This window comes from Patiria miniata, unplaced genomic scaffold (genome assembly GCF_015706575.1).
Source record: "Patiria miniata isolate m_02_andy unplaced genomic scaffold, ASM1570657v1 HiC_scaffold_20, whole genome shotgun sequence".
In the NCBI taxonomy this organism is placed as follows: Eukaryota; Metazoa; Echinodermata; class Asteroidea; order Valvatida; family Asterinidae; genus Patiria; species Patiria miniata.
Window position 1 is genome coordinate 24,482,109 of NW_024037059.1, and position 25,213 is coordinate 24,507,321.

General features: G+C 39.7%; 1 protein-coding gene across 2 annotated transcripts; it reads right to left on the reverse strand.

The window, feature by feature from the left end:
• Window positions 1-366: 366 nt before the first annotated feature.
• Window positions 367-25,105, reverse strand: LOC119728279 (erbin-like). 2 transcript variants are annotated; one of them, XM_038200453.1, is made up of 20 exons: window positions 25,002-25,105; window positions 20,687-20,882; window positions 19,486-19,603; window positions 18,610-18,688; window positions 18,278-18,424; window positions 17,839-17,902; window positions 16,750-16,824; window positions 16,200-16,344; window positions 15,197-15,399; window positions 14,272-14,457; window positions 13,622-13,724; window positions 12,537-12,640; window positions 11,640-11,789; window positions 10,791-10,892; window positions 10,205-10,330; window positions 8,052-9,575; window positions 6,244-7,063; window positions 5,799-5,944; window positions 4,576-4,668; window positions 367-3,488 (listed from the first exon to the last, which is right to left on the reverse strand). In XM_038200453.1, exons 2-20 carry the CDS (start codon window positions 20,840-20,842, stop codon window positions 3,306-3,308), a joined length of 4,524 nt encoding a protein of 1,507 aa, XP_038056381.1. In that variant the 5' UTR covers window positions 20,843-20,882; window positions 25,002-25,105; the 3' UTR covers window positions 367-3,305. The 2 variants fall into 2 exon arrangements, with proteins under 2 accessions (XP_038056381.1, XP_038056380.1); XM_038200452.1 differs by having other exon boundaries at window positions 10,791-10,895.
• Window positions 25,106-25,213: the final 108 nt, after the last annotated feature.

Sequence of the window (25,213 nt, forward strand, 5' to 3'; positions counted from 1 at the left end):
CTATGAACGGGTACGAGCCAGCTAGACTGGTTCCCTGACCTTACAATTCCCCAATGTATGTAAACTGCTCTGTTTCTTCTTATATGGAGTCAGGGGACCAGACTACAGGAAAATGATCGTTTTTCTTGGTTTTTATAGCATTTTCTAACCCAAAACCTCCAAAAAGTCAGTGTAACTATATTTGCTTTATATTTCCAACCCCCCAATTCCATCCATTTCTGAAAATTACAGCAAAAGCAAATGATGTTTATTCCCTTTAAACGAAGAAAACTACTGTTGTAGGATTTGAACCCATGACCTAAGGACCACCATACTGGTGCTCTACCGACTGAACTATCAGCCCTTTGGCAGTCTCCCAAGTTGTCAGTGTCTTTGTTAAGGAGGTGCTTAATCTGAAGCCATAAACACATTTATAAACACATCTCTTGATTCTTTTATCATGGTTGGCTAAAACACAGATCTGGTACACGGTACCCTGTGGAGACATGTGCACAATAGGGAACAGAAGATTGTATACGTCTCCACAGAGCAATTTCTATAGGTGAATACGTCTCCACAAGATTATCATGAAATAGATACCCCGGTATATGGATTTTACTCAAAAGCTAGGCATTTCCAAGGTGTGTTGATCCGTCGCAAATTGAAATATTTTATGTAAGAGAACAAAGAAATGACTCCACAGGGATACAAATTCCAGTATGGGTGTTCGGTGGTGTTCACTAATATAGTCTAGTACATACATGTAAAATGTGCATCAAGCATGATCTAGCCTGTGCATTGATTTCCCCTTATTTGCATTTTTTTTTTAAAGTACATGTATAGTGCCTGTTCAGGCACTGTATTCAATTTTGATTGGATACAGCATCCAATGCAAGTCATCGAGGCTTATTTGTCATAACACACAAAAAATGGGTGTTATAAAGCACATATTCACAGGCATGATTAGGTGACTAGTGCATGCCAACTCACTATGCCTCCAGCCTATGAGTGTCCTGTGAGGTGCCTTTTCTGGTCACTCACAGACCCCTGGGTTCATAGATGTACACTAGTGACCTCGTTACCAGTTAATATAAGATGCCATGTTGCCCAAACTCTCTTCTCATTTTTTTTTGTTTAGTCTTTGTTTTTGCATCCGACTCGATTCAGTAAAAAAAAGTTGATACATATATTACACGGCCACACAGTATTATGTCAAAAGCCTCTTGTACATGTACATGGCAATGTATACTGATATCTTGCTCTGAAACTAATACACAAAGTAATAATGACAATTTACATCCAAATACAACCTGAAGCCACATAGCAAAAACGGTTCATTCTTAATTGGTTACATTGACAATCTTCCATTACTTATAGCACACTAGGCACATGCATGCAAAGGACAGCTAATTGTGTGATAAAATGGAAACAAATGGATTTACCTGTCTTGGTCGTTTCAGCCACACCCTTTCCCAAAGTTACAGCTACTCATTTGCGGCTACTCGGAAAGAAAAGAGTGCACAAAAGCTAGTATAAAAGTTTGCATAGATCATAACATCTTGAATGACCAACTATAAAAATGTAACTCCTAAACAAAATCAGAACTGTTCTTTTAAATACATGTATGTTACATGACTAACTGATCCTTATTTGAATACATTTCTAGAAATTCTTGAGTTGGACAATATATCATTTGTAAAGCCCAGGGTCAGATGCACTTACGGTATAGAATATGTGCAAACAAACACAGTCAACAGTCAAAAATGTTGCATTACCAACCATAATGTCAGCCTCTGGCACAGGACTTGAGGTTAAAAAGAGGTTTGGCAGTTTGGACTCTTTTTGTTTGTTTGTTTGTTTATAAAAGTATTCTCTCTGTGATAAAAAATCTTAAATTAGCCTCATTGCAATATCATGCAGCATATCCTCAATATTTGATCGGATGGAATACATGTATTAGCAACACTTTTATTACAGTTAGTTGTGAATACATTATGACTCTTTTGTTAGGCACCATGTAGAAATTAGATTCAGGAAAGGGGAAAAGTTGTCCTTTTTTTATAGAAATCTGCAAAACTATTTGTTCTTAAAATTTCAAATTGGAGAAGAAACCCTTTCATTTTAATTGGATGTTATGAAGATTGTTAGGGTCAAGTAAACTGTTAACTGTTTAACATGAATCATGACATACAAAATATGTCCTCTTTGTGTTTAATTCTTAAATATTCTACGGGGGGGGGGGGGGGGGGGGGGATGTCGCTTGGGTCCTGACTCCCATTTTGGTTCACTTCTTTTACCTTTTCACAAAAGTTAAAGTGTCCTGAATATTTGTTTTTGTGTTGTACATCTAGGCAGCACCGTTATGCATTCAAAATTAAGGCCCTTTTTTTTATAATCTAAAAAAAAATATAGTTTACTAGTTGTGGCAGCTCCCGTTTCTCAAATCCAGGATTTATCCCTGCTCTGTGCACATATTAATTTATGATACGGCAAAAATACCAACTTTTTCAAAGATTCTACATAATACATACTTTTTTTTTTCTTTCACGGTGATTTCTTCTGTAGGAACAAAAATAGTACTTAAATGTCAAAACCAGTTGAACTATTGTTTAAGAAGACTGTAGAGAAGCTTGAATACTGTCTAGCATCAATCAAAGTGTAACTGTAGAATCCTGATTAAAAAAAAACAGTGGTTTTCGAATGAGTGCATATCAACTTTTAAATTCAAATTTTTTTTATTTTATATTTAATAAACAAATCAAGATATTTCATAACCAAATTGATAATTAATACAAAATAGAGTTCATTTCAGCTTTACATTCAGCACTGTTTGATAAGCTGTTTTGTTGTTGTTTTGTTTGGAAATACACTATGTTTACAAAAGTCAAGATTTTATAAAAGTACGGCTGGTTGGTTTTACCTCTTTCAAACCAGAAAAAAACAGCTTTGTCTGTGGTTCTGGAAGCATTTGTAGGCTTTCAATGTTCAAAAGAAATGAAAAATGCCAAATGTTGGCCATGTATAGATGCACATTTGGAAGCAAGTACTGTGCTCCATGTGCATGCAGCTTGGCTACAATGCACGACAATTCGTCTGTGCAAATAAAGTGGCTCTAATTGTCTCTCCTGAGTAAGCCCACACTACCCCTGACGCTGTCTATGTCTGTATAGGCTAACTTGTACTGTCTGTCAAACCTTAAGGTACTAGTAAAGGTATTGTTTCTTAAAGAAAACTTCTACTATTACAAAGTCATGTCCATGCATGTATCTACCAACCATCTTACTACCAGTGTAATAGTTTGAATGCAAGTGATAAATCTCTACTCATCAGTTGTCAGCACTGGTCCGATGAACCACTATAGACACTGGGTTGCTTTTGCGTAGCAATTTGACCGCATCATCATGTAGGATACTGTCAAAGCTTCGACCGTTGACCTCCAGGAGTTTGTCCCCAGGCTTCAGCACACCATCGGCAGGTCCACCAGGCTGAATCTTGGTCACAAAAATGCCCTGCATGACAATAAAAACAATGATTAGTAGTCACACAACTTTCGTCTTCGGCATCAAAAAAGTGAGTAGTACATTATGAGTTTGTTTGAGTTACCAGAACGTTTTTCAATGACTCTTCTGTATATGGGCAACTCCACGCAAAGTGGACATGGCTAAAAAGTGGAAAATTGATGAAATATTCAGAACTACAAGAATCACAACCTCAAATGTGGTACCAAAACAAAAGGGGCAAGACCTTTTATTTGAGTTGTGCATCAATGACATAGAAAGTGGTTAAATGTATGTTTGTCAATAAAACTTTTTTTTGGGGGGGGGGCTAAATTTATAAATTTTAGGTTGTCATATTGGAATCTTGTTTTAAATGCAAAATGCAAGTGTTACTGTGAGGTTTGATTTTTAAGGCAAAGAGGAAGGTTGATATATTTATAAAAATAACACACAGAACTTATAATATGATTAAATATTTTTTTATCATGTAGGTGAAGTTGATTTCAGACATGTAACATCTGTAACGTTTTAATGTAACATCCGCCACAACAAAAAGGTACTTTGATGTTTCCACAACATCAAAGTACCTTTTTGCAAAATGTCATTGTTGTTTTTAGAGAGTGAAACCAGATCTACCACATCATATTTATTTCATTCTTTTATCATTGCGTACTTATTCAGCTAACACTACATTAACAATCTCATGTACATTAAGACCCAAGCTAGAGTTGCGCCAAATATATAAAACTTGCTTTTGCTGCAAGTATTTTATGTTGTTTGAAATTGGATTTTAGCTCTGAATTCAAAGTCCGTAACGGTGGAATTGCCCACATAAAGGTCTTAAATCATCTGCTTTAAATTGATGATTTGTTTGAAGATCACAATAATAAGATCACAGGATACGCAAAATGAATGGCTAAGTTTGTCCACACAAGGACAAATGTACATACGTACAATGTACACCTACTGTGCACTCCTTGGAATGTGTTGTGTTGGCCGACTCACATGTTACAGACAAGCCAAATACAGATGATAATGACATGAGGAGTATATTTTAAGAGTAAAAATTCTCAACATAACACATTTTTTTTTCACTCACCCAGTCAAATGGTTGGAAGGGGTTGCCAGGGGCATCTTTACCTCCAGTGATGCTGAAACCAAGGCCTGGGTTCTTGTAGATGACCACAGGAATCTTGGGATGGAGGAGAAATAGAACAGACACTCATAAGAAAACAAGAGCTATGAAATATAATCAGCTGCTAATTATTAAACAGCACAACCCACACTGTAATCCTCCTAGCATATAAAATGATTTAAAACCCCAAGAACGACCCATTATTTGGTAAGACAGACTGCTTCATGCTCTGTACCTTAACCATACTTACATCCACTACAGGTTTGTATTCTTATTCAGTTGAAAATTAGTTGCCTGTAGTCTGCACCACAAGTGTGAGCAAAGTAATGCAACGATCAATAGAATGGTCTTTATTCTTCATAATAATGAAACTGAATAAAATTGTTGCGAATTGCTTGCTGACTGGATGGACCTAACATACACAAATCAAACAAAATCAAAGGCAATATACACATGTAATTACAAAAATCAGTTCATGTTTTCTCAAAACTGACTTAATCTTTCAAGTTGATCAACTCAAAATTGTCAGTCAAATTGTATGTAATTTGCAGTCAATTCAGACCATGGTCAATTAACCAAACACAGGATAACAAGATAAAAAAAAACCCTGTCTTTCTACCCTCTACTTCCCAGTTTGCGCCACAGTGTTTACAGTCAACTCTCGTTCATAAAAACCTCAGCCGTACCTAGCCAAAACGTTTGTTATATCAGAATTTTGTATTAAGTGGAGTGCCTTTCCTGTTCACTGTGCACATAGAGCACAGTGGGGACCGAGACTTTATGTTTGCTATAACCAGAATTTGTATTAACAGTCTTTGTATTAACACAAGAGTTGACTGTAAATGCCAACATTAACCCTCCTGATGTCTGAACAGTCACAGACAGACAACAAAATCAATCCTCTTCCCCTGCCATGCCTTTTACAAAGGCTAATCACCAACAGTCAGATCATATTTCAAGCAAGCACTGTGAATATTCAAACTCCATCAACAGATGAAATCAGGTTACTTATAAATCACCTACAGTCAACGCAAAGCTTTATAACACAGCCAGTCAATCCAGCTTTATGTAGGCAGGACGCTCTTAACTGTTAAGAATTGACTGACTTGACCACTGGGATGGCTTTGCTGAACTTGCCAGTCAAAAGGCGGGGGGTGGTTAAAGAGACAAAACTGAAAGCCTTTTACCCTTTTAGCCGGCGGGGGCTGGTCTTGAGGATCTGATGAGGGATGTCTGGATCGGTGATTGGGTGGAGTGATATCAAAGCCTGGTCTCCACAATGGTGGAGAGGATGGACCTTGAAAGACAGAGGATGTAGGCGTGCTGGAAGAGGCTACAGGAAAGGAAACGGGAATCATGCAAGATAGGTCAGGGAGTTACTTGCACAATAAATCACAACATTTTAGGAAACTTGTACTGGTACTTTAGTACAATAGAGTGTCTCCTAGAAGAACTGAATGCTAAAATAGAACACAGTTCGTGAGTAAATCAGAGATGCAAAAATTCCATGTGAAAAATGACTCTGTGCATCCTCATGTCTCACAAATTTCCTGATTTATATTGGTTGAGAATGAACAATTCTAACCCATGAGAGTTAAGTGGCTGTGTATAATCAAGTAGCTGTTTGCTTACCTCTCTTCCATCCCAAATCATTCTGGTCGCTGGCATATCCTGAGGAATCCTGAGGCCATAGATCTGGGCCGGGTACACTAGATGACTGACTAGATAGACCCTGGTACTGCATGGACCGTGGGTTCAGCTCAGGAGTATAGATATTGTGCATAGTCTGATGCTGGTTAGTACCCACTATAGGAGTAGGTAGTGCCCCACGCAGACTGTCTCTCAATCGGCTGTGGTAGGACATAGGGGCATTGCTTGGCTGGCCAACCTTTGACTGTTGTGCCATGAAAGAATCTGAGCCCCTGCGGTTATAGTTGGGTTTATCTGAGGCATAGTCACTGTTGTACTGCCTTGCAAGTGGGCGCTGTGGGAGCTTGTTGAGCTTGTCAAGATGACCATTTCTGAAGTCTCTGTGCCGGTTTGTAGGATTGAATGATTCATTTTCAGAGAAGTGGTTTGGTTGCTTAGATTGAGATAAGTCCGTTGGGGAGCCAGGTCTACTTCTACGATGGACGGTGTTGATTGGACTATGAGGTCTTGAGCCTGTGGGGCTCTGTGGTCTAGAACCACCATCTACACTAGGTGTAGATGAGGTTAAACCATAAGGGAACCTGAAAGTTTCACCTGAAGGACCCTGATCTCGGTTCTCAAAGACTGGACTGTGTGACTGTCTTCGTTCCAGCGTCCTATCCCTGGGGTGTCCAGTAGGTCTATAACTGGGCTGAGCCATGGGCGTTCCTGTGGGATGCTGTGGTTGGTAAGACTGTCTGAGTTCTGGCTCTGATGCATAGTTGGGTGCTCCTCCATCCAGTCTCATCTTCATTTCACTTCTCTGATTAAAGAGACAGAAACATTTAGAAGTTAAGATAAACATGGAATCACATGATTCAAAATGACAATCTAGAAATTATAATTTTGTGAATCAGGTTGAGGCGAGAATGAATGATTTTCCTACAACATGGCATAAAAGAATAGGGAAATGTCAAATAGCATCATTTGCAAATGCACTTTTCATTCTGATTCAACGCACTCATATTTGAATGTAGAACATTTTCAAAACTAATATATATTGCAGTTTCAGCTCAGTGAATATTATACAAAAAGTTAAAACTCCTGCAACATATTTTTTTGGAAAAACATTTTAATTTTCGGTGGCAGCAAGTTGAAGCCGACATTGTCATCCAACACACTAGATTCAAATCTATCTCAGTCTAAGACTAGAGTCAGCTTCATACAGACACATTACCAAGGTGGTCCAGATGGTAGCTTGATTTGGCATTTATTCATTGATAGCAGTGCCAGACCTTTTCCGAGACCTCGCATATTGGCTAATATTATGGAATGTCAGATTTGAGTCAAGTTTTATTGACTCTCAGGAAAGACTCAGTGCCTTGACTTTGAACATACTCAACTTTTATTTTGTTTGAATATTATCGTAGAGTTTGAATTAAACATTTTATAGGAAAATTTAACTTTAAAAGGTCTCAAAAAGCTCTCTGACAAATGTTGACTCTCAATAAGGCATATTTAGCTGTACTTCAATGTTGATCTCCAAAAAAAATCTCAGCCTTCTTTCATCAAATAATGACACTTAGTAGCACAGCTATTTGACTTATTTTGTCTCTGAATATTTAACTACTACTTGATAAAACGAGTGAGGCCTTGGAAAGGTCTCAACTACAACACTGATTGACAGTTATATTACTTCTGGCAAACTTCTTATTTTCAAAGTAAAATGCAATTTATTGTATTCTAAATGTCAGCATACAGCCATAACAACTAAATCTGATAAATTAGTTTTAAAGACTACATATACTTACTCTAGTATTTGTGTGACGATCAGTCAAGGTGTCATGATCCCTGTCTCTTCTGATGCCATCCACTACAGCCTTGTAACCTTTAACCTCTGATCTTGGTAGAGAGGATGATTTCGGCTGGTTACCGGCATCACGGGTGGACGCATCACTAGGTTGTTGCGGGTGACCAGCCACATCTCTAGGCAGGCTGTGGCTTCCTCTTGCATTGAGATGTACTGATGATGGTTGTTGTCTGTCTTCATGTGAGTTGACATAGTCTTGGTTGCCATCTTCTGTCACCAGTGTCTGCCAGTTTTTCTGTTCAGGGAGAGGTCTATTCCGAGGGTCTGTTAGTTTCTGATGTTGCTGACTCGACGGCCTCATGTTACTGGTTGATGTGAAGTCTACTGACCTGGAGGATTGTTGGTTGGAATCAGAGTATGGTGCTTGGGAAGTAGGAAGGTGTTTACTGTGATCAAACACAGGGGAGTTCCTCTGTCTACCCTCATGGAGTAGTCTGTCATCTCTTTGCCTGTTCTCCCCATCACTTTGGGCATTTTGCTGGTCCTTATTAACTTGCGATACTCTGTCATTACTTTGGAAACTTTTCTCTCTTCTTAGTTGGTACCCAGACTCGGCATGCTGAGTGACTTGTTCCTTGCTGTTGCGATGTCTGTCAGACTCTCTTTGATATGGCTCTACATACTTTGGTTGGTCTCTTCTTGGACCCGATGTCAGTTCTGTATCCGAGTAAGCAGATGGATGACTCCTGTTTCTCATTGGTGGTGTCCTGAACGGAGGGTTCCTACTTGATGATTTGGATCTGAACTCTGTGTTTGGATCATGGTTTGTCTGAGGTCTAGCAGATACAGCCTCAGTCTCTGGTGTGGAAGGCAACTGACTATCAATCCAGCCATAATCTTTCAAACTTTGTGGTTGATCTTTGAAAGGGTGTTTACGTGGCACAGACCTGGACTGAGCACCCATCCTCAGTTGACGCACTCTGTAGTATGGAGGAGGCAACATTTCATCTCGTTTCTGTTTTACATTAGCCATTCTTGATTGTCGATCCTCCGAGGGTGACATTGTGTACCCATGTTCAGGGTCAGTACCATAACCAGAACTACGCTGATGTGACAACCGCCATGACTGGCGCCCATCCATGCTGGTACTCGCTGCATTGCAGTTACGGTTCTTTTCCAAATCTGTTTTGGTTCGTGTTTGTACGTATGCATCAAGTGGTGACCGGTTTGTACAAACTTGATCTGACTCGTAGCCTCGGCTGTATCCTACGCTACTGCTCCGTGGTGCCTGACTGTGACGTACTTGCATCTGAGGCACTTTCGGGGATCGGATAGGTGTCCGGGAATTGTCAACTTGATCGGACTCATACCCTCGGCTGTGATTCTTGTTAACAGGGCCAGGTGACTTTGTAACATGATTCTGTACAGTCCGTTGTTTGTTTGTGTTTATTCCTCCAGTGTGGCTCCAGACTGGGCTCTGTATCAATGCTTCTGCGTCACTCATTGCTGCTCGGTCCATTCTGGCCTGCAGTTGAGACAAGGAAAGCAAATCTTGAGACTATTTACTAATGTAACTAACAATATGAAAAGTCATTTCAAACAAACAATGCTTACACAACTAATCAAATAATGGTCCCTAATTAATTCCTGTTGAAAACAAGAACCAGCCTTAAAGCACAACAAAACCTGTCAAGTGATTCTGTAGTTGCTTCTCTTGTGTCACCTAAGACCGGTTCTGAAAACTGGGGCTTTTTGTTGAATTGATAATTTGCAAGGCAAAGAAAGGTTTTGTTAAGAAACTATAGCCACCAGTTATAACGTTATGTGATGTTAATAATGCAGTGTGACTGCTTTCCAGCTTAATTTGTGCAGCAAGAAAATTTGATCGGTAAATATTTTATTCCAATAATGTAGAAAATGTGCCTCTGGTAGGACAACTGCTCAATGTCCATTGTGTTGCTAAACATCATTTCTGTCTTCTGTAGTATTGATCTGGGAGTGTTTCACCAAAACTTTCAAATAATTAATCTTAGTCGTCAACCTTAAGTCAGAGTCAACCTTAGGAGGATACATGCAACTGATAAGATTCAATGGAAATCGAATGATGGAAGATTAATTGTTTTGAAGATAACATTGCATAGAGCAGTTTGTTACCCTCATTTCTCTTCGGCCAACAACTCTCTCCTTTGTAGAGGATGCTACAGACTCAGTGTCACTGTCATGACGACTGACGGATGACATACTCCCTCGCAGACGAGCTTTATCCTTAGCCATCTTCTCCTGAAGGACAAAATAGCACAGCAAGAGGCAACTATTAGAACAAGGATTGAACATGGGATGACCCAATCTTTCCTAAGTATAGAATATATAACAAGTGTAAGCTACATTACTTAGAGATGGCACACAACATACTGCATTCCTTGAATATTGTGTCTCTGATTTGGTTCCTTAGCAAAGATCCGAGTCAAAGGAAGCCAGTGTAGTGCATTATAACTTGGGAGAAATGAAAAACAATCAACACAACCATCTTATGTTGAGAGCGTATATAGAGTACTACACAGTGTGAGCTGTTGGCAGACTACTATGCCTTGCAGTTGGGGGCAGGGGATGCATGCACGAGGGCTTACTGACTGGACCTAGACTAATTAGCCAAGTCTAGTATAAAGGGTTTGTACCTATATCAATTTGTAAACCTCTGACATTGAAATCCTGTTACTTAGGACAAGAGTAGAAATCTAACCTTGTCTGCTTGGAACAAGTGTAAGCTGTCTGCTATAGGAGAGCCGGGGGATCGAGGCCGTCGAGACTTGCTGTCTCTTGGACTCCCTGGTTGACTATGTCTCTGCTGAGATATAAACATCACAATCTCTCAAATCACTGATATTGAAACTTGGTGTTGACAACACAACCTGAGATCACACAAAAACCTGTATTCATAAATATCTGAGACAGTTTACCCATTCCTATTGGTCGAGAGCCCGTCACGTGGCCGGTCTTAAACAGATGATAAAGATATGGCTAGCTGCTCTTAAACACCTTTCCAGTGTCACATGTAATTTGGACTCCTAAAAATCCAGTACCTCTTACCGTTTTATTGGTTGAACGTTCACAATCCTCACGTAGGCATGCGCAATACTACCAGTGAGCCAGTATTTTATAGTCCTAAATTCACAATGCATGCCCCAGGTGCATTCTGCACGACATCGCCTACGGCTCGGGTAATTATCAGCACCCAGACTCCAAAGCGGTCTTAAACAGAGTGATTAAAACTTCCCAAGCACACATTTATTCCCTAAGGAAAAATCCTATACGATAGCACTACCTGGCTTTCTTCACCAGCCAACAACAAGGCTAAGGATGTGTCCGAAATACTTGGCTATGGTTAATCAAATTACTCACAAGTCTATGGGAAGTGGCTGCAGCTGCCTTCCATAGACACGTTTGTAATTTCAAGCCGTAACCAAGTAATTCGGACACGGCCTTAGTTACAAGTGACAGTCAGTCAATCAGTCAGTCAGTCAATCAGTCAGTGAGCTAAGTACAAAGAGGACCTTTGGTCCTCTGAGACCAGCAAATCCAGGTCACTTACTGAAGTATCTACAGATGGATAATTAGGGAGAATGTTGCTTGCTTGACTACGTGATCTACTGGCCTTGCCGCTACCCCCACGAGATGTGGCAAGGATCTTCCTTTTGACGCCTTCCTTGGGGTAGGGGGTAGGTGTTCTTTTCTTCTTGTGCTGTATAGAATGGAAAGATAACAGATAACTTGTCAAGGATTTCTGAATTATATATGACTTGAAGCTTTGCATGGCGGATGCGATAAATTGTAATGTTTGCGGGTAACACCATGTGGAAAGATATCTTTTTGGAAGAAGTGTTGTTCTGAAAAGAACCGGTTGGTTGAGTGTAGAACTCGACGTTTTGGATATTGTGCTCTATCCGTCCTCAGGAGGTTGATTTCTGAATTAGCAGTGTAATGGATTTCTAAATTCACGTCTGGTCCAAGATCAAGAGCTGCAATGAGTTGAACTCTTGCCAGAATTGTTTAAATTACTTCAATATGACGTCTACACAAATGAAGTTTGGAAGTTTTGCAAAAACAAGTTCGGAGAAAATTGGCTTTACAGTCAAACATATCCAAACCACGGACAAAACATGTTTGTTCTTTTCAGTCTTCTAAATAAACAGCCTTGGCGTATTTGAAATCCTGAGAACTGCAGGCCCAATGGCCTTGCCTATAATGTAAGGTTTAATGCCTGATACATACATTCACCTGAATGTCATATCCTATCATTAATGAACTTGAAAATGTGCAATTCATTTGGATTTATCTATCCAGTGATCCTATTCACAACTATAATACCATTCAATGCCAGGAAAAAAACCTCCATCAAAAATGGACACTAAGGACTTTCTGTTAGCATCATTAGGGGATCGCTTCTCCCAAAACATTTAGTCTATGTTATCTACAGTTCCATGCATACCTCAGAATCAGACTCGGACACATCAAAAGCGATCTGCCTGCGACTCAGTCTCTGTTCCTCCCAGATAGAAGCATGGAAACTCTCTCCATCACTCTGATAGACAACTACAGATGAGACCCAACAAAAACAACACTCAAAATATTGGAAGCACTAGGGGACAAGAACTAGAAAGTGAACAAAATGCATAATGTTTGCATGCTTCAAAAACTGACTGGTGGCTCAGCTTGACCAGTACCGCGAAATAATCTGTAGTTAAACCAAGCATATTGACTGCAGTGGGATTTGAATGTGCACCCTTTACAATACCCTACCAGCTCTACATGTGTATGTATGTTTGCCGTGTCTAAATTCGTACGGGGATGTAAGTTAACAAGCTCGATCGGATCTCGGAAGCTGCGGGCCAACGAATGCTTGTTCATGCATGAGTCAAGTGATTGTGCCATGTAATTTCTGAAAGTAGTGTTTTGAGTAAAACAAAAATCAGCTTTTTGACCCCAGTGACCACATGATGACCTTTGACCCCAGTTTGGTCATGTGACATGTTGGGGCTGGGCTACTGATACTTTTGACAAAGCTAGGTTGAAATCAGTCTAAAGATGTAGGAGCAATAGACAATGTCAACGTTTGTTACTAACTAACGAACTAACGGAGAGACATGATGATTTGTTGAGCTGCTATCCTGCAGGTAAAAACTACTTAAAAACTGTATTAACTGCCAGCATGGACTCCATACATGAACAGTAAATGGCGCTACATTACCATCCGTGAGATCTTCATGGATGGCAACAGTGTGTGCACCCACTGGTTGCATATATACATATAGTGTGCTAAGTAACCACAAATAAATTTACTCTGATTTTACTTGTGCACAGTGTCCATAGGTTATGTACATGCAACCATCTCATAATATAAACATAACCAAAACATTTGGGAGTACCACGCATCCTACCATCCCACCATTTAGTTCATCTATTTTATTCCTTTTAGGAACTGTCTCAGCTATCCAGACACATATGCTGAGGTATTTCTCTTTTATGGATTATTTCCTCTTGACAAACTTTCCTGATGAGCCTGCAATGGTTTACCTTCATCGGGATCTTTGTGTTGCTGTGGAAACAGGAAGCAGGTCAGTACCCTCTTACCGAGGTCTTCTCTCATCTCAGACTGGAGAGGAATCAAGGGCTTAGACTAGGGCAGAAAGAAACACACACAGACAAAAGCAGATGAAAAACCTAATACAAGGGGGATGCTACAATGATGTCATGTTACAATATATTCCAAAACCACCTTAGATCTTGTAAATTGAATCAAACCCATGAAAACAGATGAAAAACTTAATACAAGGGGGAAACTACAATGATGTCATGTTACAATATATTCCAAAACCACCTTAGATCTTGTAAATTGAATCAAACCCTGCACAAACCAGGTCCATGCCACTTTACACATGAATTCATTATATTCAGATGATGCCTCATCATTGAGATTCCTTTTAATGTTAGCCAAGACAGTCTGGTTCCTACTTTCTCACTAACAGCAGTAATGCATGCAAGCTAACTAAGTCTAGAGTTCAGTCCGGGAGTCCCTATACATTAACACATATTTCTCCTCAAATAGGACAATAATATATTAAATTCTGCATTAACTATGGCAGCATGGTTCATGTTCATTGCTGCATACTGATCCCCATGTCCACAAAAAAACACAAGTAGCTGCATTTGACATTATTGCATACCTGGTTTTCTGACAGCCAGAGTGCCTGAAGCTTCTTGAGTTTGGTGAACTTGTAAGGAAGATACCGTAGCTGATTGTTGCAAAGATTGACGACAGAGAGGTTGCTAATGTGACCAATCTCATCTGGTAGGGTCATCAGGAGGTTGCTGTGAAGGGACAGAAGGCTGATGGTGCTACAGCTTCCAAGCTGAGTGCAAGACGGAAAAAACAAACAATGATAAACGAATCTCAGCAATAAAATTAATGTTATCATTTTGCAAACTTCAATTAAATGTCCCAAACTGCAGTATCTGCTGCTACATTGACTTTGATTGGCCAGTTGACCCCTGCAGCAAGAGCAATGGTCAGTCGGTTCAACATTCCTAGTATGCAGGCAATCATGGGTATACCTCACAATTGAACCAATTTGTAAAGTGTTTTTGTTCTCACAAGCTTCCTGAAAGTACTGAACACACAGAATTAATATTAATATTCAACATTTTCCAAGTAAAAGCTTGTCATTCAGTATTATTTACACCAACCAACGAATAATTTGGATTAATCCTTAAACGTTTAGGTATTTCTGCACAGAACAATTCTGAATTCTCCCAAATCATACTTACACTAAACATGTCAAGGCCATATAGAGATCTTGGCTTGTTTGTGTAGATGTACTACCTTACCCAGGCAAGTACATAAAGGTTGTGCAGGTCCTTTTTTTCTTCTGTTTATTTTTTCATGAGATGTACATGTAAGTATCAATTTTTTTTTTTTTTTTAAGGTATGATTGCAGCTGGAGTCATTGGGTTTATGTCTAACAAACAAGCGGGAAAGTGAATGTAACTGACATACAGGCTTGCATGGTTTAAGTGGAAAAAGTTCCCATTATAAATTGAAAAATAGATATCAAAGTGCTCTCTGGAGACAAGTATGAGTTTGTGACTCACCTCCGACGGTAACTCAAGCAGCATGTTCTCATCAACATTGAGATGAGTGAGTTTCCTCAGAAGTCCAATACTCGGAGGTAGCTCCTCTAGATCATTATAGGTGAGTATGAGTTCCTCTAATGAGACCAGACCACCGATGGAGTATGGCAGGAATGAGATCTGATTGTAGTCTAGCTTCAGGTTCTGTAAGGTGCTCAGTTGTCCTGAAGAGGTCAAAGTAAGATGTCATGATACATGATGTGCCTCTTAGGCTGAACAAAAATAATTGTGTTTACAGCAGCCCGACCTACCTATGTTTCTTGTGGCCAAATTGCCGACCTCCAATTTTACAACCACATTTGGCCAAAAATTAAAAAATAAAGTATATTTGAAAATAATATAAGTCTTCCCATGTGAGTTTTTGTGTGTGTTATTGGTAAATTAAAAAATTAAACAATTAAACAGTTCAATAAACAGAATACCGTTAAGTTACCCTGAAGTTAACATATTAAGTGTAATACACCAACACACAAATACCAAAAATAGTTACAAAACAAAACAATTTTCCTACCTAACAAGTATGCGCATCACATACTAAACGCATCATTACCCCATTAGTGCAAGTGGATCATGGAAATTGACGTTGTACTATGACTAGGCATGTGGGATACTGACATACAGATTTCACACATTTCAAGAGTGTGTGTTTACATGAAGATTTATCTTCAGCAAACTTGTTTATTACAATTTTTGTTTGAATAAGAAAGAAATTGATACTCATTGTGGAGAATATAATCCAAGGCAACTGTATGCCATTCTGACTGATTTTAATACCGAAATAGCTGTCAAATTGAAATACATATTGAATGAATTTTTTACATTATCTTTCCTGTACCATTGAAAATCATTTTTGTATGAGACATTCCATTTTAACCCTGTCAAGATGAGCCAACCATTTCGGAAGAATAGCAAAGGATCTCATAGTTTGTTTGTCCAATGCCAGACTCTTACATTGTAGCCTTACCAATGGTATTAGGAAGTTCCTGCAGGTAGTTCTTGGATAGATGTAAGTCAGTCAGGCTGTCTAAACTGTCTATCTCTGATGGTAAACTCTCAATACGATTACACGATGCATCCAAGTAACTCAGCTCCTTCAAGTGGCCAATGATCTGAAGCAAATTAGTGGATGATGCCTAAAACTATCAGGAACAAACTCCTCATACAGGAAACAGCATGGAAATGCAAGGTTTTCACATATACTTGCCCCTGCATGGCAATGCTCATCTGAGAATGGATAGATACAGTTGGAACCCCTCAGGAGAGTTTCTATCGCCAAAGCACTGTGTTTCCTCATGTAATGTTTGCCTCAGATAATAACCCATTAGTCACTGTAGGGCCCCAAACTGACCTGCCTATTACTCCCTGTGATGCCCAAAACTGCCCGAGCACTCTGTGGTTTTATGGTTTCATTCGTGAATAAACACAATGTAATACAATGAAGCGCAATTGCTAATGGGTTAACGTTGCTACTTCTTCCAATACGCTCCAAATAAATGTGTCAACCATTTTCTTACCGGAGGAATGCAAGTCAGCTTGTTTGAATCGAGCCATAGCTCTGTCAGTTTAGTGAAGAACCCGATCACTTCAGGCTGCAAAGATAAACAAAAACAGAACCAAAAAATACATTGTGATCTCACAAAAGAAACTTTATGACTTCAGTGGTGTTTCATTCTTTACACACAACAGCTGAATTATGTGTTCATGGAATAGCCCTGCTGTTCAATGTCAGCATAAATTCATTGAAGCTCAAAATGATAAATTCTACCTTCAGCAATACATGTAAGAGAGGTTATGGGTTGGATACAGGGACTATATAGGATACCTGACAATACTAGGGCTGTCCCAAATATACCGAATATCAATCCAATATTCAAATAGCTTTGTGCCATTTTGAATATTCCAAAAAAAAAAAACACCCCAAAACTACGCATGCACACACACGACTGTCATGTTATTGTAATCGTAAGTTGCAGCACTTTATTGTCAGATGTCACTTTCTTGTCAACAGTGGTTCACTGTTCCCATCCTTTTAGCAGGTTAAAGCCGTTGACAGTTATAAAACACTTGCTGCAAAACACTCCTGCTAACCATAATATCGATTGCTGCACGCACATTTTGACTGGCGCAGCACGCAGTTGCACCTGGGTCATGTAAAACTTGATCGGAGAGTTTCAACTATTTGAATATTGGGTCAACTGCATTTTCAAATATTCGAATACTAAATGGACAGACCTAGAAAATATGCTAAGAATGTAATTTACATATGCACATCAGGCATAAGCCTCAGCTACTCCACTACACAAAGATCATTCATTTCTGGACATGAGGCGTAGGTAGCAATGATGACTGTTTTCAGGGTACTTCCTCGATGCTGATGAAGCATACTGACTGATTTATGCCGTCAACAAATGATACACATCTAATATCCTACTGGGTGATTATAAGACCAGCGTCCCCTTCTATCTGTCTCAGAGGAATGCACCTAGATGTGGGTTGACAACAGAAAATGGTGCACAAATGCCCTCACCTGGGAGTCCTTTTGCATTTTTCACTGGTTCAGGAAAGATTCCAATAGAGAACATAATATCAAACAAGACACTTACCACCTTTCTGAATTCATTCATCCCAAGATCCAATCTCTCTAACTCGGTCAGCCTGGCCATGGACCTGTCCGTTGCAAGACAATCATGTCATTCAATGGTTATCAAGGAACTCAGTTCCAGTGAAAAGAGTTTCAGTTTACAACTAGGAAATACTCATTTATTAGAATTCAGCCGAGTCTGTGTGTTTGTTTGTAATGTTGGCTGTTCAACTGAGCAAAGATGGTATGCCCATACCCAAACCACCAAAGAAAACTGTTTGTAGGTTAATACTGCATGCTGTATTCCTACTACTACATGCAGTGTTTCATTGCAAATACTGCAAATATCTAATACAGAATATTTATCTTGACAATTTGACAACATGCTTTTCTCCTCAAGTTTGGAGGGGCAAACATAACTTGTAGCATTATGTCTGTCAACTGTCAAACCATGTACGTACTTTGGTAATGCCTTGAGTCTGTTCTCTCTCAGTTCTAGGACAGTCAGCTTGACTAGCCGGCCAAAGTTTGCTGGTAGATAATTCAGAAGGGTGTCATTCAGATATAGCTGGGTAAGGTTGACGAGCTGAGTGAACCCTTCTGGTAGCCTGCAGCAAACAATGGGAGAGAAAACATAAACAAATCGGTGTTTTATTAACTAGGCCCAATTCTGCATGTCATGCTGGGTAAGCATTACAAATCTGAGTATCTAAAACTTCAAAACAATGGCAAAAAAGTACATTTATAACCAAAACTTTGTCAAAGACAAAAAATATATTATACTTGCACTTACTTTCCCAGTGGGTTGACGCTGATTTCAACCATGCTGAGGTTCTTGCAGCATTTAATGCTGTCTGGTAACTCAACAATACCTGTTGGAAATTTAACATCAATATTACATTTTGACACAGACAGTCAAAAAAACAATCCTCTTCCCCTGCCATGCTTTTTACACAGGCTAGTCACCAACAGTCAGATCATATTTTAGGCAAGCACTTTGACTAGTCAAACAAATCAAGGAGTTATCAAAGCAAAAGTGAGTGTGCTGTCTTTAAAATTCAAAAATTAAAATAAAAAAAACTCTTCAACTCACATCTTGACTTTAATCAAAACAATGATTTTGGGTAATTATGCAAAACCTACATGTAAGTTGAGTCGATGGTGATGAAGTAGGGGTGTTTGAATGTGTTAACAACATCTTACACTTTGTGATTAAGTGGAATCACTTGATTTAAATGATTAAATGACCCTCAATCAATTTATTTTACTAAAAAGTGATTTCAATCATTGATTTAAAAAAAAAAATCATTTGATTTGAATCGCGATTTAAATCAGTGATTTAAATCAGCCTACCCTGCCAGCATAGGTATCTCAACAATGGTGAGAGATACGAAAAAGAGAACCTGATAGAATTTTGGAATGCCACTGTCACTGTGAATCCCAAGCTATGCACAGATGCTTTGGGTTTGCACACATTTAGCTGACTAGTAGTAGTGCATACTTGGTGCGAACCATGTGTGAACCAGGATGCACATGCAGTCTTACAATGGATGTTACACATCTACTGTTCTCCAAGAGTCCATAAGCACAGGGTTGGTCTAGTACAATTTTTTCTACAGTTTACAGGTTCAAACCATGTTCAATTTTTTTTTACACAAAGTATACTTGCCATTTTTACTGATGTCAAGTTGTTCCAAGTTGACAAGAGTTGCCACAGCACTTGGTATGGCACACAGGTCATTGTCACAGATGCTAAGCTTCTTCAGGAACTCACAGTGAAACAGCGACTGAAATGACACAGAAATGAATGCCCAAACTTAAAGCTTTGATCACAATACACCCATCACTATTGATGTTATGCAAAGGGAAGAAACAATTGCAACACTTTTTACAGGTTTCAGGTACATCAGTAAGGGAATACATTATGTGCTTGACCAGTATTGAACAAGTACGTTTAAAACCAACTAGGGGCCTGGATGCGGATAATGGCCCGAGCCAAAGGTGAAGGACATTATCTGTGTCCAGGCCCCAAGCCAGTTTTAAACATATTTGTTTAACCCCAACAATCCCCATCCAGTCAAACTCCAACACCAGGGTTTGTTGGAATCTGTTAGAGTGAGTACTGCACTAGCAGACTGATTATGCTTTTACATGGTGTCAGGCATACCAATTACCACAATAATCACAGTCCAAAAGTTTGGGTGTTGAGTTTACCATATGGTGTTGGAATTTGCAAGAGTGTGGAAGGTTCCCAGTAAATCACTCAAGGGGGATTAGGGTTAATACCGGCCAAGCACATATTTATTCCCATTCATAAATACCTTTTGGTGAAAAAGTCAAAACAAGTCAAAAATTCACAAATTTCAAAAAATCATTTTGTTCAACAATTTTACTGCATGTTTTGTGAAACACCCCTCTTGCCAATTGCCATGTCTTAGCGGTATGTGCCTCGCGACCGTAGAATTCCTAAAAATCTCCATATATGAAAATTGGCGCATGTGGCGTGTACTGCACGAGGTGGTGTTTTACCGGCAAGTGATGGGCTCTCGACCAACTAGGAATGGGCTGTCTGTCTCAGGTATTTATGAATGACGGTTTTTATCAAATGGCGACTGTTTATAATTTCCAATGATTTACACTAAATAAAATGTGGTCACTCTTTTGCAATTTCAAGTTGAGCAACTTTTGCTTTCCACCCATTTCCTTTCTGCCATACTCCTTTTGACCAATTTTCTTTACTCCATATACTATTTCTCATATTCATAATGTGTCAAGTAACTTATATTTAAAAAAATATAATCCACATGTGGCCTTTTTCATGGAGCTTTATTTAATATTAGTGGGAAATATTGATCCAAATGTCTTATTACCCTTGGTAGATCTTTGATGTTGTTGGAGTCCAGACACAATTCCTCCAGCGTTTCCTCATACTCATAAACCTCTTCAGGTATGAAGGCTAGACTGCAATGTCTGAAGTCTAAGGTCTTGACGATGTCCTTCTGCAGACGAATGCAGAAGCATGACATGGCTGCTGCTTGCTAGGCTTTCATGGAAACATAGAAAAACCTATGGAAAAAAAAAACCGAGGGGTACATTTATGAATTTCCCTGCTCGGGTCATTGAAAAATGGAAAGATTTCACTAAGATACCCCTATACATAGATCACCTTGTGTATGTTGGTACACTCAGTCTAACTTTCACATTTTGTCACCAAAAAAAATTTAAAATTCTTTTCCCCAATATTTGCAAAATGATAGACCTTCAAATTGGTGGAAAAAATCTTGGAAAAAGTTTGGTTACACTTGATTTAATTTTTATTTGATCAACAAAAACAAGTCGCGCTTTATCAACGACTGTTTTGTGTAATAATACGTGGCTCTGATCTGTGCTGTACTACGGTATGGGCACTGAATATCGGAGCACGTATCATTACACAAAACAGTCGTTGATAAAGCGCGACTTGTTTTTCTTTGATTGAGCGACGACGGTCACGTCATGTCAAGCGACCTCATTCATCAACTCGGTGCAAGGGACTGAGCAACACGGCAAACACATTGAGCGGTGAGTTTTCAGACTATTTTGCTGTTTTTTTTCCAAAATTGTCGCTGTTTGGGAACAATATAAGGGGTCTGATGGAATGTCATGAATGTGTAGATCTATCCAGGGTAGCTGTCTCTCTCTTTTGGATTCTCTTTAACGTTTTTTTTGGTCTTTTGTCCTTGTTACGCCCCAACTATCGCATCGGTCCCAACTATAGTTGGGACTGTCCCAACTATAGTGCGGCAGTTGGGTCGGCCCAACTATAGTTAGGACTGGAGTTGTGCCGGACGCTCGATACAGGGTGTTAATGTTCCGCGGCGCTGGCACCCGATGTATTCGTGCATGCATGCCGCAGGGCTGGCCGGCCACGTGGTACTGCCTTGTTGGATGAGTTGTCCAGCTGGGTTTTATAGTCCAGCAACATTTTTTATGCAAAATTCAAAGATTGGCGTGGCCCAGCTAAAGATGGGCCCCACCCATAGCTGATTTCATTGACATTGGTCCCAAGTAAAGTCAGACATGTATCAGAGCTGTCATGGCTGTAGGGAATGTTTTGTACATTTGTAGTCGTACAGTAGCGTAAACTATTATTGGGACTGCAAAATAAAAAGATTGCCATGGCCCAACTATAGATGGGCCCCACCCATAGCTAATTTCACTAATAGTTCCAAGTAAAGTCAGACGTGTATCAGAGCTGTAGGGAATGTTTTATGGTTGTACATCAATGTAAACTATAGTTGGGACCGAAAAATAAAAGATTGGAGTGGCCCAACTATAGATTAGCCCCATCAATAGCTAATTTCAATGGTCCTAAGTAAAGTCAGACGTGTATCTGAGCTGTAGGAAATGTTTTATAGTTGTACATCAATGTAAACTATACAATGTAGTTGGGACACTGCAAAATAAAAAGATTGGAGTTGCCCAACTATAGATTAGCCCCATCAATAGCTAATTTCAATGGTCCTTAGTAAAGTCAGACGTGTATCTGAGCTGTAGGAAATGTTTTATAGTTGTACATCAATGTAAACTATAGTTGGGACACCGCAAAATAAAAAGATCGGAGTGGCCCAACTATAGATTGGCCCCATCAATAGCTAATTTCAATGGTCCTAAGTAAAGTCAGACGTGTATCTGAGCTGTAGGAAATGTTTTATAGTTGTACATCAATGTAAACTATAGTTGGGACACCGCAAAATAAAAAGATTGGAGTGGCCCAACTATAGATGGGCCCCCTTGATGACTCCCAACTATAGTTGGGCCAGCCCAACTGTGGAACTACAGTTGGGACCGATACCATAGTTGGGGCGTAACATCCTCGCGTGGGTAAGTACAATTTGCTACCGTGCATCCGTCACCAAAGTATGGTAAATCGGTGGAGCGTTAGTACGGGGGGTGCCGTAGTTCAACGCTCCACTCAGTAGAGCTAAGTTGGAGGCACCTGGCCATAGTGAATGCAATACGTCATTATGAATATTTAATTTCTCCTGAAAATTTAGTGTATTTATTATTCGTTCGTCTTATTTCAATGGATACTTCAAATACGTCCAAAGATTGATTATTGCAACAGCGATCGTGCACGGCCTAGTGGTAAAAGTCTTGTGTTTTAAACAAGAGTCCGAGGTTCGAATCTTGATGAAGTAAGTGACTGATTAATAAATAGGAATAAAGGAAAGGAGAGGGTGAGAGTAGAGGAGGGAGAAGGGGAGGGAATAACCATAAAGGATCCAACTTTTTTGGCGTTTGAAAATTAATTGAAAAAAGTGGTGGCCCAGTACTACTAGCCCCATTAACCCTTACCCTACTAGACCCTCCAACGCATGCCAATATGTGCCTCAAGAAAATCTCCTATGTTTTTTGCATGGCCCTCCAATATCTGCCATGTCATTTCAAGGGTAACTGGACAGGCACTCCAATACATGCCACAGAGAACAATGAGAGTCCTCTGATAACAAAGTGAGTGCCCCCAGCTGGTCAGTATCAGGCACCCTCCAGGGCCTCCAACTCCTGCCAATTGGAGCCTTCACTGTTAAGACAAACTATCTGCCAATAAACTGCAGCTGGAGGGCATTGGCATAACCAACTGACATGCAGTAAACTACCCTCAGAGATAGCCCGACTGCGTCTGGCCGTACAGTACTATCGCAAGCTCTGTAGTACGGCCAGACGCTGAATGCTTCCAAAAAGACTGAATTTTTTTGGCCGCTGATGTAGCGATTTTGCTACATCTTTTGATCGAGATTATCTTTTCATCCAGGACAAAAATTTCCACAGTAAAGGTTCTTAGTCGTAGAGCAACTCATACCTTTTCGAAAAAAACGTTCTTTGGTCTCAATATTTTCATCCATCTGGCCAAAAGACGACTTTCAGTCATCATCTTCCACAAATATCGTCCCGAAAATGCTCCCCCATGCGATTTCAAAATGGCGGCCGCGCTGTAACTCATGAATATGCATAAACAGTCTGTGACGTATGACCTCGTGTTTTTGGACGTGCGTGCGGCGGGGCCGTACGTACATATGTACGTGCATGCACACCGCCGCGCGGACGTACGTGTGCATGCACGTACTGGGCTGTTGTCTACAAGTAATATACATATACGTACATGTACGTACGGCGCCGCCGCACGCACGTCCAAAAACACGAGGTCATACGTCACAGACTGTTTATGCATATTCATGAGTTACAGCGCGGCCGCCATTTTGAAATCGCATGGGGGAGCATTTTCGGGACGATATTCGTGGAAGATGATGACTGAAAGTCGTCTTTTGGCCAGATGGATGAAAATATTGAGACCAAAGAACGTTTTTTTCGAAAAGGTATGAGTTGCTCTACGACTAAGAACCTTAACTGTGGAAATTTTTGTCCTGGATGAAAAGATAATCTCGATCAAAAGATGTAGCAAAATCGCTACATCAGCGGCAAAAAAAAATTCAGTCTTTTTGGAAGCATTCAGCGTCTGGCCGTACTACAGAGCTTGCGATAGTACTGTACGGCCAGACGCAGTCGGGCTACCTCAGAGAGTAAGGGTTAATGTGGCTAATATTACTAGACTACCTCCGTAAATAAAGGCCACACTTCCACCATGTACAAAAGCATGTCGAACTTTGTCAAATTTTGATTTTCACATTTAGGCTTAGTTTGTAGTTTATTTTTGCTTTAGAAGCATACTCACCCTATCACTAGTATCAGCCTATAGGCTAATCAGAAAGTGCTGCCTTTTTCAGATGTCTATTTTTCGTGAAATTTCCAGATTCATTTGCACACGTTTGTGTATCAAAATTTCAACATGAAATTGCACGAAAACTAGGCATCTGAAAAAGGCAGCACTTTCTGATATTATAGCCTTTATTAAAGAGGGTGAGTAGGCTATGCTTCTATTTCTAAAGCAAAAATAAACTACAAAGTAAGCCTAAATCATGTGAAAATCCAAAATTTGACAAAGTTCGACATGTTTTTGTACATGGTGGAAGTGTGGCCTTTATTTACGGAGGTAGTTCAGTAAATTGGCCACATTTATGGGGCTAGCCCAGTACGGAATTTTTTCCATCATATTTTATCACGAAACAGATTCAATGGTACACCAGTTAGATTGTAATGTAAACAATGTCATCGAACGTCTTCCTGAGAATGCATTAATTTACGTACCTCTCCCGCCAAAACGACCAATCTGCATCCCTCGAGAATTCCCGCGGAATCTTTATAAAGATCCTGTCATTACAACAAAATCATTCAACAGATGTGTCTAAAAAAACCCAGATAAATTCCATGCGACTCCAAAAAGTCCAAGCTCCACAAATGTTTGTTCAGATTTCAGATCCAGATGCGACCGCAGAAATTAAATAGCGCCACCTATTGGT

Coding starts and splice junctions, on each gene's coding strand:
- LOC119728279 (XM_038200452.1), bottom strand. CDS start 20,842: ATGTCATGCTTCTGCATTCGTCTGCAGAAGGACATCGTCAAGACCTTA. Junction 19,604..20,686: donor ACATCAAAGATCTACCAAGG/GTAATAAGACAT, acceptor GTGTCATTTCAG/TCGCTGTTTCACTGTGAGTT. Junction 18,425..18,609: donor AGCGTCAACCCACTGGGAAA/GTAAGTGCAAGT, acceptor TGTTTGCTGCAG/GCTACCAGAAGGGTTCACTC.